General features: G+C 33.3%; 2 protein-coding genes across 2 annotated transcripts in view; one reads left to right on the forward strand and one right to left on the reverse strand.

Annotated features, from left to right (window-relative positions):
- The window catches only part of LOC137396402 (ectin-like), a 42070-nt gene that overhangs the window by 6524 nt on the left and 22998 nt on the right, over positions 1-12548 (forward strand). The window lies entirely within an intron of this gene.
- Positions 1370-3986, reverse strand: LOC137396403 (ectin-like). Its single transcript, XM_068082663.1, has 5 exons — positions 3967-3986; positions 3570-3611; positions 2851-3060; positions 1856-2011; positions 1370-1583 (listed from the first exon to the last, which is right to left on the reverse strand). The coding sequence occupies exons 1-5, from the start codon at positions 3968-3970 to the stop codon at positions 1567-1569; spliced, it is 429 nt and encodes a 142-aa protein (XP_067938764.1). The 5' UTR covers positions 3971-3986; the 3' UTR covers positions 1370-1566.

A 12548-nucleotide genomic window follows, 5' to 3' on the forward strand; every position in this document is an offset into this window, starting at 1 on the left:
TTAACAAGCTGTAGGTTGGTTCAAGAAATCTGATTTAAAAAGCCCCTACAATTATATTGCTTCATGCCAGCTCTTGTGTGTCATAAGAATACTGGAAGCTATGGCTGTTTCATGAAGCATGAAATTTCATAGAACTTATTGCTAACACCTGGATAAATGTTAACTCAAGCTTGCTGATGAGGCGAGCTCGCAGCCTTAGTGCTTTGTTCACTTAAATACAAAAATGCAATGAAATGCAGATCCGAATATGTAACGATATCTTTGGTGTCAGAACAGTTGCTCTGTTAAGACTTTGCTGTGATCCACCAATGCTAGATTTCTTGAGACGGTAACAAAAGAGGATCGGTAATATTAGGTAGTAATAGTTTTTTTATCTCAAAATTGGATGATACTAAATCTATGTTAATGTTGACTGGTTTACGGTAAAGTTACAATGTTTAGGCACATAATACATATAACTTGCATTATTGTTTGCTAAATTGCTAAAACGGACACAGAGGTTTTATAGCCAAAGGGGTTTTATTACAGATTTGTCTTCATGAGAACAAGGCATCATACTTAACAAGCACATGCACTCTAGTTCACTCACTTAGAGGTCAAAACCTGATGTAACTTTTTTTAGAAGTAAATGTGTCTTGTAGTCAATCGTCTATGAAATCTTTTACCAACTTAAGGAGAGTTGTTTATGTGATTAGCAGGTCAATCAAAGACTGCTAATTCTTAAATGAGAGATCTGCAGGAAATGTTGGAATATGTGAAAACTCACTCTACTTTTGCTGAGGTCTCTGTGACTCTCTTCATGCAAGTATCAATTAGTCTAATTTTCACATTTAAACAGATCTGATGAATCAAAATTGTGCAGAGCTACGCTTATTCTAAATTTTCATCCAAGAGTGCTGAATCCTTTTATTTTGCTGGTATGACTTTCAAATACTATATTGTTATATAAGTATGCTAGATGAATGCCGTCGTTGCCCGGGTAGTAAAAAGTCTCGTAACTTGACATTGTTAGTATCACACAGTGACTCATACCTGCTAAAATTATCAGACTATGAGTGTTTTTTTCTTATGGTATTTGTAAGCTTGTTTAACTGTTTTACTATTTATATTGTTCATTACTATTTTTATCAGTTGTGCAAATTGTAATTCAGCTGCTATTGATAAATAAAACAATAAACAATTACCTAAATTATTGGGATAATAACAAACTATAACAGCTGTTATCTTTTTATATGCATCATTGGAAGAGCACTGATAACTCATAATAATGAAATTATCAACAATCAAGCAATATATATATTTAAATACAATATATTATTTTATATACATGTAAAATACTATATATATAAAATAATATATTATATATGCTCTTTGTGCTAATCATGGAACTCATAAAGTATATTAGCAAATAGATACAGTGTTTTAAATTGATATTGTATTTATATAACTATTACTGTATTCAGTCATGTTATAGTAAGTAAACAATAAAATTAAACATAAAAGATGAACAACTTGACAATATAGGGTGTAACAGTTTGGTTTCGTGGTTCCATCCATCGGCGTAGCTTAGTGTTGTGCATAAACTAAAATGAAACCAATTAGCTTGTCAAATCATCTTGACAGGAGAAACACAAGACGAGAAAAATAAGCAAATTAAAAGTTGTAAAGCATGATGTATACAAAGATTAAAACATAGTTTTATACAGCTTTGATAAATTTTAGAAAGCTAATTTGCTTACTTTGTAATCCGGTAATTAAGAAAAACTGAATCCTTTTAAAATGAAACAAAAATGAAACAAGTTTATCCTTTGAGCTAGAGATTTAATTTATCATGAGAAGCTGTGCAGGTACTCACTCTTTTTGATCTGTTGAGAATCACCATAACAGTATCTTCCACCGCAGGATGGTGGAGGATTGGTGCAAGTTCTGGTTCTTTTTCTAAGATAGTAGTTAGACACCTGTGATCCAGAGACATAAGACCAACTACTCCAGCTTGACCAGTGACCATCCACTGTAACATAAACATCTATTATCAACCTTTTGAACGCATGAAGTTGTAGTCAAATTCATAGTTATTATTATGGCTTGCAGCATCATATGTTTAAAATGACTGTATTATATATAACCATAACTATTATTACTACCTATTGCAATTATTTTATCTTCTGCAGCTATACAAAAAAGTGTTTTAGACCGTGACCACATTTAGGCACCAAGGTTGCTGAAGCATCTTGGTTTCTCGCTCTTCTCAAACTGAACTCTTGTGCACATTGCTTAACAGAGCCTACGTCTCTATTGTTTCAGCTGAGTACAAAAGTATTATTATTATTTTTATTATTATTGTGTTTTTGTATCACAACATTCAGGGTTGGTTGTATGTGAGCCCGGGTCTTATCAAAATGCCAAAGGGTTGTCACTGTCTTCTACTGTTACAGTAGAGCCTTCCTTGAAATCTCTGCTGTTCCTATAGTTACTATAGTTACTAGTTTCCTATTTTTTTCCTAGTTAGTATTATTATAATAGTAGTTATTATTATTTCTTTACTTATTATTATTCTATATGATTGGTGCAATTATTCCTATTTTTATGGTACATACTTAGTATTCAAATTGGATAAATATAGGAGCTAAAATCGCTAACATATAAAAACAATAAAGACCTACTACAGAACAATTTGTCTATCATCAACAGATTCAAAAATTATGTTAATAAACTAATGTATAGCTTTTCATAGCTCGTTTCTGTGTATCTTCAGTTTTATAAGCATTATATGTAGAACAACATGAGTTTAGTTTTTATGTCAACAAACACTAGAGCTTGTTTTCCATACTGTGTTTTCAAAAAGCTTACCTGGGCAGCATTGAGTGTTGCACGCTCTCCTCTGAATATCTGGACTTATCTTTTCAGTGCATCCGTAATCTCCAGGGGGACCTTGTCCATCAAATCTGCAGTGTCTGGCTCTGCTTTGGGTGCCACCTCCACAGTATACATTACATGTTGCCCACCTTGACCATGGTGACCAGTATCCACCGGTATATGAGTCGCCTGCACTTATCGCACCTTTATCAAACTACATCTGTTTTAGGTGGCTTTCAAAGTGGCATGCATTTTTACTTTTTACTTTATTTTTTACAGCAAAAATTGTCAACTAACATAAAATTGTCACATAAAAGATCTATGCTGCTTTGCAATCCTGTTATAAAACACTTTTTGAAAAACTTTGCAAATAGGCTTTTTTCAGAAGAGACTTTCTAGTTGAAAATATAACAAGCTATATTTTATTAATACGGATTACAAAGTTCATCTTTTAAAACCTTTACCAAGATGTACTTTACAAAAAGCATTGCAATACATTGTAGTAGCTGTAACTAGATACAGTTGAAATATACCTATGAAATATACCAGTTGAAATATAACAAATAGATTCACAGGAGCTTTATTTACAGTAATTACCATCTTTTCTGCAAAACTATCAATAAACCTTTTTCATGTTTTTTCTATTTTTTAATAATTCTGCAATAAATGAAGATCACGTAAAGCAGAGCAGAAATTGATTGGCTGAAACTGACCAATGACAGCAGCGAGTAGAAGAATAGAAAGGAGCTTGTGATCTGCAATAAAAATAAAAACTTGAATGAATGGCAAGCTGTAAAAATAATTATAAATTATATATGTATATAAATTATGTGTATCTTAAACTATAAGTTTAGTGACTCGTAGTTTGATTGCAATTACTTGAGCAGTTGAGTGCCTTATTTCTGGTGCCTGTAAATTTATTAATTTAAAAAAGTATTTTTAAAACTCTTTTCATTTGAATTTCATAAAACTTATCACACATCTAAACTTTTAGTTTATTGTAAACAGATATGTGATGAACTATAAATTAGTTCTATTGATAACTGTCAGCAAGATTTATCAAAATCAAAAACATGTCTAAAAGTTGAGAAACAATCTTTGATCGCTTACCCATGGTTTCTCTGAACACGTGAAGTTGAAAGTGTGATAGCAGTGCAGATGTTAGCAGTATTTATAGTGTGTAGGAACACCTGCTAATCAATAAAAACAAATTGTTATAGAGAAGAAGGAAACAGTTCTTAAAATAGTTTATATTGAGGTAACTATCGGTCAATTATGTAAAAAATTGACAAATTCTAAAAATTTCAGTTGCCAAAAAATGCAGGAAACTAGTGATGAATGGCATCTCGTATGAAAATTCTGATAAGTCACTTCGATTGGCAGCTTAAACGTTAATTACTATAATTAGAGTCCTGTGTGTCCATCCGTCAGTTATAAGCCACAGGAACTGCGTTACACGAAAAAAAGGTTGCACCATTTTGGATTTTGGACATACCGGCACACGTACTATCAATACTCTACTCTGTCACCTGATAAATTCTGTGAACAAGTGTGACCATAGTTATTACACATGATGATCTCCCAGCCCTGCTAACGTACTAGTATTATAACCAAAGGTGAAACTGTAATCCTGCCTTTTCTTAAATTTTTTGGATTGTAGATGAACTCACATTGTAAGATATAAAGGGTTATATTATTAGATATATATACCATTTTTTACAATAGTCGTTTAAATAAAATACATGCAACTTATATAATGTGTTAAAACTATAAAGTGTTAGACTGGTACACTTGCTAAATTGCAATTATAAAGTTTAAAGAACAGTATTTAAAATGGCTGACAGTAGATGTCTTTCTGATATTCTCTTTGATGCCGTGCATAAAGGCAGGTTCTCTACAAGACTTTTAAATAATGTATCTTTATAAAACATGGTAATGAAATAATCATTAAAAATATTTTTTATAGTAGTTAATGCTGTCCTTTTCTACCTCTATTATCTATACCTGTTTATGCACATGCTAGTATACTGACAGTCTGGTGTGCCATGAGAGAACATTAGGTGTAATAGCTATGTGTACAAATATTACTACACTTTTATATATAGGGGAGTTAGACAAAATCTTGTATTTAAAACTAGCATGTAATCAACTGATATTTGTAAATATAGCAAAGATTCAACAATAAGTAGCAAGTTTATTGTTTTCTGTGCCTGTGATGAATTTCCTTGAGTTTGAACTTAACAATAATAAAGGAAATCTTGGCCAGATAGATTTATATATACTAGAAATTCCACAGTCATACATCCCACGATCAAAGTAATAATGGAGTAAAAAAAGGGTACTGTTGATTGTTGAAAAAGTTGTTCTCAGCAGGAATTGACAGAGTATAGTGTAAATGAGACTTGTTTGAGATGATATAAAATAAATTTGAGGGAGTATGACTCTAAAAAGGTGCAACTAACAGTTTATTTTGGAGTTAATGTTGGGTTGAAACCAAGTATACAAGTAATTGGTTAATTTTTGATAGTACAATATCTGTTAAGTAGGCTATACAGTATCTGTTAAATGTCGCGCAGTCTAGTCTCCTTTCTTTTGCGTTGTAAGATTTGGTCATTGATAGCTAATCGAGTGATGAGCTCCCTAGCAAAGTTGTTAACAAGTAAGTCATTGATGTTTCAATCTCGAGAGAGAGAGCAACAAATGATATTCTAGCGGTCATTCCGTGGTGGCCTATATCAATGACAGCTTTAGCCGTGGTAGGACCTTGACTTTTGTGTATTGTCAAACCCCATGCTAGATCGAAAGGAATGCCTCGTCATAAAGGGGCATTGTAGTTCGACCCTAGCTTGTACATAAGTTGTAAAGAATTTTGGCTAATGTTTTAAATAGTTCAATGAAACCTTCGGTGATTGGACAAAAAAAACATAGGCTGATAAACTGTGTACCACAATTTCGTACCTGTAAATCGGTCTACGCCTCAAACGTTCTACGTTTATTACAGAAACCTTTAAATAAATTCGATTACAAGTAAACAAGGCCGTAGACTGGTGAAATTAGCAAGGTTTTTTGTGAAATGCGCACTGCTAAATAATTCTACTATCTGTCGCACGGCTTTATTGGCGTTTCAATTTTCGGACCTAACCTTTATAAGATCGAGCTTTTCAAGCGTTTCATGGCATGTCGTGGGATTAGCATTATATATATAGCATATATATATATATATATATATATATATTCTCAAAGTATGTCCATGTGTCGCATGTCTTATATCTGTCTGTCATTTCGGCTATAGCTATTATTAGAACCGCTAAGCTGGACAACAATGCAGACGCAAAGTCATGGCTTACCGCCATTAGAAGCCTAGCTTATTAAGCAGCTTAGTGGAATGTTCCATTGGCAATGTCCCAGGCTAATAGCTTGAAAGTTACAGTTGTTTTGACAAAATTTTAAAACCTTTACAGTTGTTTTTATTTTTCTCTTAAATTATTTTAATTTCACAAAACACTTCTCTCATGATATGTAATTTGAAAGTTAGAATGGGAAATGTTGTTACAAATCAATTTTCTGTCCAAAGACTTTTTTATTACCTAGGCAACGCCGGGTAGCACAGCTAGTATTGTTATATTTGCATCCATTTTAATATTTCACTGGGTATCCTAGCTGTTTATTTCATCAGGTAGTTGCGCAGATCTTGTTATACAGCTTTATTATTTCTTCTTGCTGCCACAGGCCTGTTCGTCTGACTAATAGGAGTCCTGAAGTTATTATTATTATATTTGCATCCATTTTAATATTTCACTGAGTATCCTAGCTGTTTATTTCATCAGATAGTTGCACAGATCTTGTTATACAGCTTTATTATTTCTTCTTGCTGCCACAAGCCTATTCGTCTGACCAATAGGAGTCCTGAAGTTAATATTATTATATTTGCATCCATTTTAATATTTCACTGAGTATCCTAGCTGTTTATTTCATCAGGTAGTTGCGCAGATCTTGTTATACAGCTTTATTATTTCTTCTTGCTGCCACAGGCCTATTCGTCCGACCAATAGGAGTCCTGAAGTTAATATTATTATATTTGCATCCATTTTAATATTTCACTGAGTATCCTAGCTGTTTATTTCATCAGATAGTTGCACAGATCTTGTTAAACAGCTTTATTACTTCTTCTTGCTGCCACAGGCCTGTTCGTCTGACCAATAGGAGTCCTGATGTTATTATTATGTGATTTATTGAATTAATTATCTACTGATTACTAACTTTATTGTCACAGTTTCACGGTGTGTTAGAACCAATAAAGGATAGATTGGAAATTTTAACTTCACCTGTTTGTAATCATTCTCTCTTTAATCCTTAAAAGTTTTGCAGTTTGTTCAAATATTAAATGACTATCATATAGATTTGCAGACAATATGAAGATGGGTTGAAACCAAAATGCGCATATTTGGAAAAATACAAGATTTCAATAGCATGCATATTATGTATTATTTTTAAAGGTTGATTTGCAACAATTTGCAACAAATTTCACATTACAGTTATTTGATATCAACAGATTCACCAAGTCTTACTCTGCTGTGTTAAAGGTGCAAAATATGTAGAAATGTGATTACAAGCTCTTAAAGGCTCCAAAACGAACAGTTAATCGTGGCCATCACGAAAATGGGACATAGTTGAACAAGATGTCTTCTTTTTTCACTTTCATGCAACCTCAATCGTTAAAATATTTTCACAAATATACTTCACGCATTCAATAAAACCATGTCTGCTGTCCTTTCGTGTCTATTTCATCTTAATTGTAAAGCTGTCATTTGAGCACTGATATCTCAAAACCTACTGTAAAAATTTGTTTAATTTTTAACCTTAGCTCGAAGAAGTGCATATCATCGTCTGGTGAACATGATGAACCTGTTGGTCCCCTGCAATAGTCGAAAAATTCTGAAGAAACTGTTCATGCAATTTGGCAGAAACTATTGGTCACGTGATCAGATTACGGACTAGATGATTAGACCAGGCTGAAATGATACTGTGATGTAGCGAGCATTTATATTTGATACGGGCTTTCCGGTAGAACCCGAAGTGTGTGTCATAAACTAGTGCTACGAGACGTTTAATATTGAGCTTTTTATTGGCCTTTAATTTCACGTGATAACATCATGTGTCAAGACAATAACCAACCTGTTGGATTAGGTCAGCCAAATAAAGAGATTCCAAACTAAGGCGTTTTTGTGATGGCTGCGATTAACTGTTCATTTTTGAGCTTTTAAGAGCTTGTAATCACATTTCAACATATTTTGCACCTACAACACAGCAAAGTAAGACATGATGAACCTTTTGATACCAAATACCTTTAATGTGAATTTTGTTACAAGTAAATCTCTAAAGTAATAGAATAGATTACTTCCAGCAGTAAAAAATGACCCATGTATATTTGATTAGCTACCAGTGTATTGCTTGCAAGTGAGCCAGTAAACAGATAAAGCCACATAAACCTATAACACGGAACGCAGTCAATTATAAAAATTTTAGTGAGAATATACATGAATTACAGTGTGGTTTGCAATTATCTTGATTTCATCATTTGTGGAAGTTTAATATAAACTTTGCAAGTTCTTTGAAACACATTATTTTTAGCTACATCACCAAAGCTTTTGGTGATTAGGTAACTAATAAATCCTTAAGCAATGTCAGCAGAAATGCAAGTCATGTTTGATCACAGTTTCTCATTGGAATCCATCCAAAAGTTTCTAAATACCAGTTTGTTTTGATTTAGAAAACGCCTTATTACTCCATGCTACAACAAACCTAAAATGTTAGACGCATCCAATACTTCTGCAAGTCACTAGTGGTTAATCGTTTCCCTGTTGCAGAGCAACCAGTTTCTTTGTGTCGCAAACTTATTTTTCTGACTTATCATTTGCAGTAAGTGAGTAAGAGAATAAATATCCTTAAAAATAACAGCCCTCTTTGACATGCAACTCATTAACATAGGTTGATATACCAAAAGGTGCCAAACAAGCTTGCAAAATTTTGAAGATTTTCTTAAATGATATTTACAAGCCACTAGTTTAGTCTAAAAGCTATTTATATGCAGATACCACTACATGTATGTTTTTATTATTTTTGAATCACAATAAAAACTTAGCTTTATTAATGATTTTCAGGTCTAAATAGTTAGTGTAAATAGTAAATTAACATGAAAAAATTACACTTTTTCCTGTAAAATAATTGCAGCAAAACACAATTTAGGCAAAAAGTATTTTTGCACTGTTATCTAGAAGCTGTTTAGGCATATAATAATTTATATGCCTGCATGTGGCAGTTCTATAGAATACACGGCAAAGTAGCTAGATAGATTATTATTAACTATATTTACACTGATCAGTGTAATTTAGTTTATTGTAACTTATGTCAATGTCAAGGTCGATGTCGTTTAATGTAAATGACATTGACCTTCCATGTAAATCATGATTTACCTGTAGGTTTTGCATGTAAATCATATTTACATGTAGCTTCATGTAAATAATCTCTACATGTAACTTCATGTAAATCATGTCTAAATATAGCTTCATGTAACTCATGTCTACATGTAACTTCATGTAAATCATGTCTACATGTAACTTCATGTAAGTCATATCTACATGCAACTTCATGTAAATCATGTCTACATGTAACTTCATGTAAATCATGTCTAAATGTAACTTTATGCAAATCATGTCTAAATGTAACTTTATGTAAATAATTTCTACATGTAACTTCATGTAAATCATGTTTACATGTAAATTAATGTAAATCATGTCTACAGGTAACTTCATGTAAATCATGTCATTTCATGATTTACATGAAATGACATAGGCGATTGCTCATACATTAAGCCAGCTCGTATATAGGCGTAACATAGCTCGTAAGGATTTTAACAGATTTTAATAGATTTTTTAGACTTGTGGAGTAAGCTTCTCCTGAACTGAATAAGCTACTGTTGTAACTGGAAGATGAATGGAGCAGACGATTCTTGTATTTCTTTCCAAAGTTAAGCAATGAGGTCTCCATAGCTGAAAAGATTTTAACATCATTACCATGAAATTATGCATGTCTGCATGATGCAGTGTAAACTCAAATGCAGCTTAACAAGGAGTGATATAATTCAGGCAGGTTAACAGCATATTCTGCACTCAAAACACTCATATATATCATATGACATAGAGAAAAATTTCTGAGAATTTCTAATGGGCAAAATGAAGAATTTTTACTGCTTTAGCAAAGAAACCACACCACTCCACCTGCAGATGCTCTGTAGCTAAAAGCAAATTACAGTAGCAAGCAATTACCAATATTGCTTACTTACTTGTAAGTCTGCTAAGCTGTCTTATTTATAAGTGAGAATTAGAAGCTTTCAACTACTAATTAGCCACAGAATAAGCTGACACCATCAACTGATACTAGGCATCATAGTCATAGATACATTTAGTATATTAACTATTAAAGTATAGGTATAGGTTTATGCTAAGCATACTTGAATGCAAAAGTTAATGAAATGTTTATAATTGCTCAAAAGGTCGTACCATAAAACGGGGTAAATTTGGCTGTTTTTGAACATTAATTTTAATGGCAGAGAAGTACAAATAACGTTTGAGTAATTTTTATTTTTGGTAAATGAAGAACCTGTTATTTTCTCCAGTTACTGCTTATTCAAAACTTCAGAAAATAATCCAATTTCAAAATATACAAAAAATAAAGCGGCCGGGTAACTTTGGCCATCAATGAGTTTTCAGTATTAGGTCAAAGTTGACAGTTGATAGGGCAACTTTGGCTACTCAGAAAGGTCAGAACGTAAGAAACTAATAATAGCAACATATCATACAAAGATAATTACAGGTAATCAAGATAATGTTGATATAAAATTATTAGACAGCATTAAGATAGGCTGAGAGTTATTTTTCAGACTACCAGTTTCCCATACTAATGGGAACCATTAGCAAATATGGCCAAATAAGGAATAATTCTGAGCTATTCTATTGGAACAAGATTCCTGCAAATGTAGTTTGAAATTCGTAGATTCCGTTTCTTGTTATTGGCTTTTGCAGTTTCAGCAAATTTAGTCATTGCTTATAGTGTCGCAGTCAGCAATCGACGGAGGAATTTTTCTGCATGTTTCTGCTGGTTTTCTCATAATCTGTCTTTTACCCGCTTGACTATGCAAACATAATTTTTTGTTGAGCCCTTTGTCTTGTATGTCATCAGCAAGTAATGGGGGTCCTACCACACAAAGCTGTCGTCAGAATAGTCACTTTTAAAATCACTGTCGTCACTTTTAAAATCACTGTCGTCACTTTTAAAATCACTGTCACCTTTTTCAAATTGGTAACCAAAACAACCTCTTTCTTCACATTCGTTATTTTAATACAAATATCTATACTGGTGGCACTGGGTTGCGTTAAAAATCTGAAACTCGCTAGGTTTAAACTTCTGCTAACCAAAAGCATGGCTCAACCAGCGACCTTCACAAACATATTAGTGATGTTTGGGAGCGTTGCTGATTACTCCGCGAAGAGTGACAGCCGTCTTAGGTTTTTAGAACTATATTTCTTGTACTGAAAATAGACCGAGATTGTCTTTAATAATCACTGTCAGTCACAGACTTGGAAACGGATTTGCTGTCAATGTCGTGGCATTTCATTGCTTTAATTATTTGGCAGTCTATAAATGCTGGGCCAGATGCTTCAAACCAAAACTAGTGAAGTTTCGGTTGACCGTGGTGATTTATGAACAAATAATAAGTTAGTAACGGTACGGCAACACGTAACAAAATTTCCGTTGGTTCTAACCAAAATCACGAAATGATTGAAACACACAGAATTATTCTGCGCTGCTAGAATCGTGCTAGCGAGCACAATCTCAGCAGCTTTTGCAATTAGTATAGTCCAAGAGACGTATAATGACACACAATAGTAAAAGTATAAGTGCAAATCAACATAGTACACACGATGCAACTGCTTAGATTGCGTTATTGAATGCATTTATTGTTTGGACGCTATAGCTACAATTTGTTTGTTTTTTAATTATATTTCCTTTTTAGCAGCAAAAGTTTTGCGGTAGAGAATGTCGACATCTCTAGCGCAAACAAGTCAGTTGCATCGTATTTACTATGATAACTTTCTGTAATAATTTTCTTGTGTGTCGCATTATGTTTTCGGACTACATATATCTTAAAATTTGCCAAAGTCGTGTTCGCTAACTAAAAATAGCGCGACTTAGACAGTTTTATCGTGTGTTCTATGTTGAAATGCTTTTGTATTTTTATTGTGTGCCACGCGGTACATGTCTTGGACTATACTAATTGCTAAAGCCGCTAGAATCGTGCTCGCTAATAATTTGTTTAATCTGTTAAAAGCGTTCGTCGACGAACTTGGTGGGCATGCACAGCTCAAATAATTCTGTGAATTTTGACCGATTAATTCTGCGTTTTTCGTGATTTCGGCCAGAACTCCGAACCAACGAAAAATTCGTTACGTGCAGCCGTACCTTTAGTAATCCTATTTACGCAATCCTCGTCACCTACATTGGTAAATGGTCGTCTCGTCTGTCACTTTTTAAATATCCCTGTCGTCAGGTCGTCAGAATCGTCACAAAACATGGGAGGACCCCCAGTAATTGTCTTTTTCTTGGTTTGTCATGTCCACCTCAGGTTTGCTGGA

The sequence above is a fragment of the Watersipora subatra genome, chromosome 5 (genome assembly GCF_963576615.1).
Source record: "Watersipora subatra chromosome 5, tzWatSuba1.1, whole genome shotgun sequence".
Classification (NCBI taxonomy): domain Eukaryota; kingdom Metazoa; phylum Bryozoa; class Gymnolaemata; order Cheilostomatida; family Watersiporidae; genus Watersipora; species Watersipora subatra.

Excerpts from the sequence above, each read along its gene's own strand:
- LOC137396403 (XM_068082663.1), bottom strand. Across the intron at positions 3,061-3,569 it reads TCTACTCGCTGCTGTCATTG|GTGCGATAAGTGCAGGCGAC; the intron begins GTCAGTTTCAGC and ends AGTTTGATAAAG. Across the intron at positions 2,012-2,850 it reads CAACACTCAATGCTGCCCAG|TGGATGGTCACTGGTCAAGC; the intron begins GTAAGCTTTTTG and ends TTTATGTTACAG.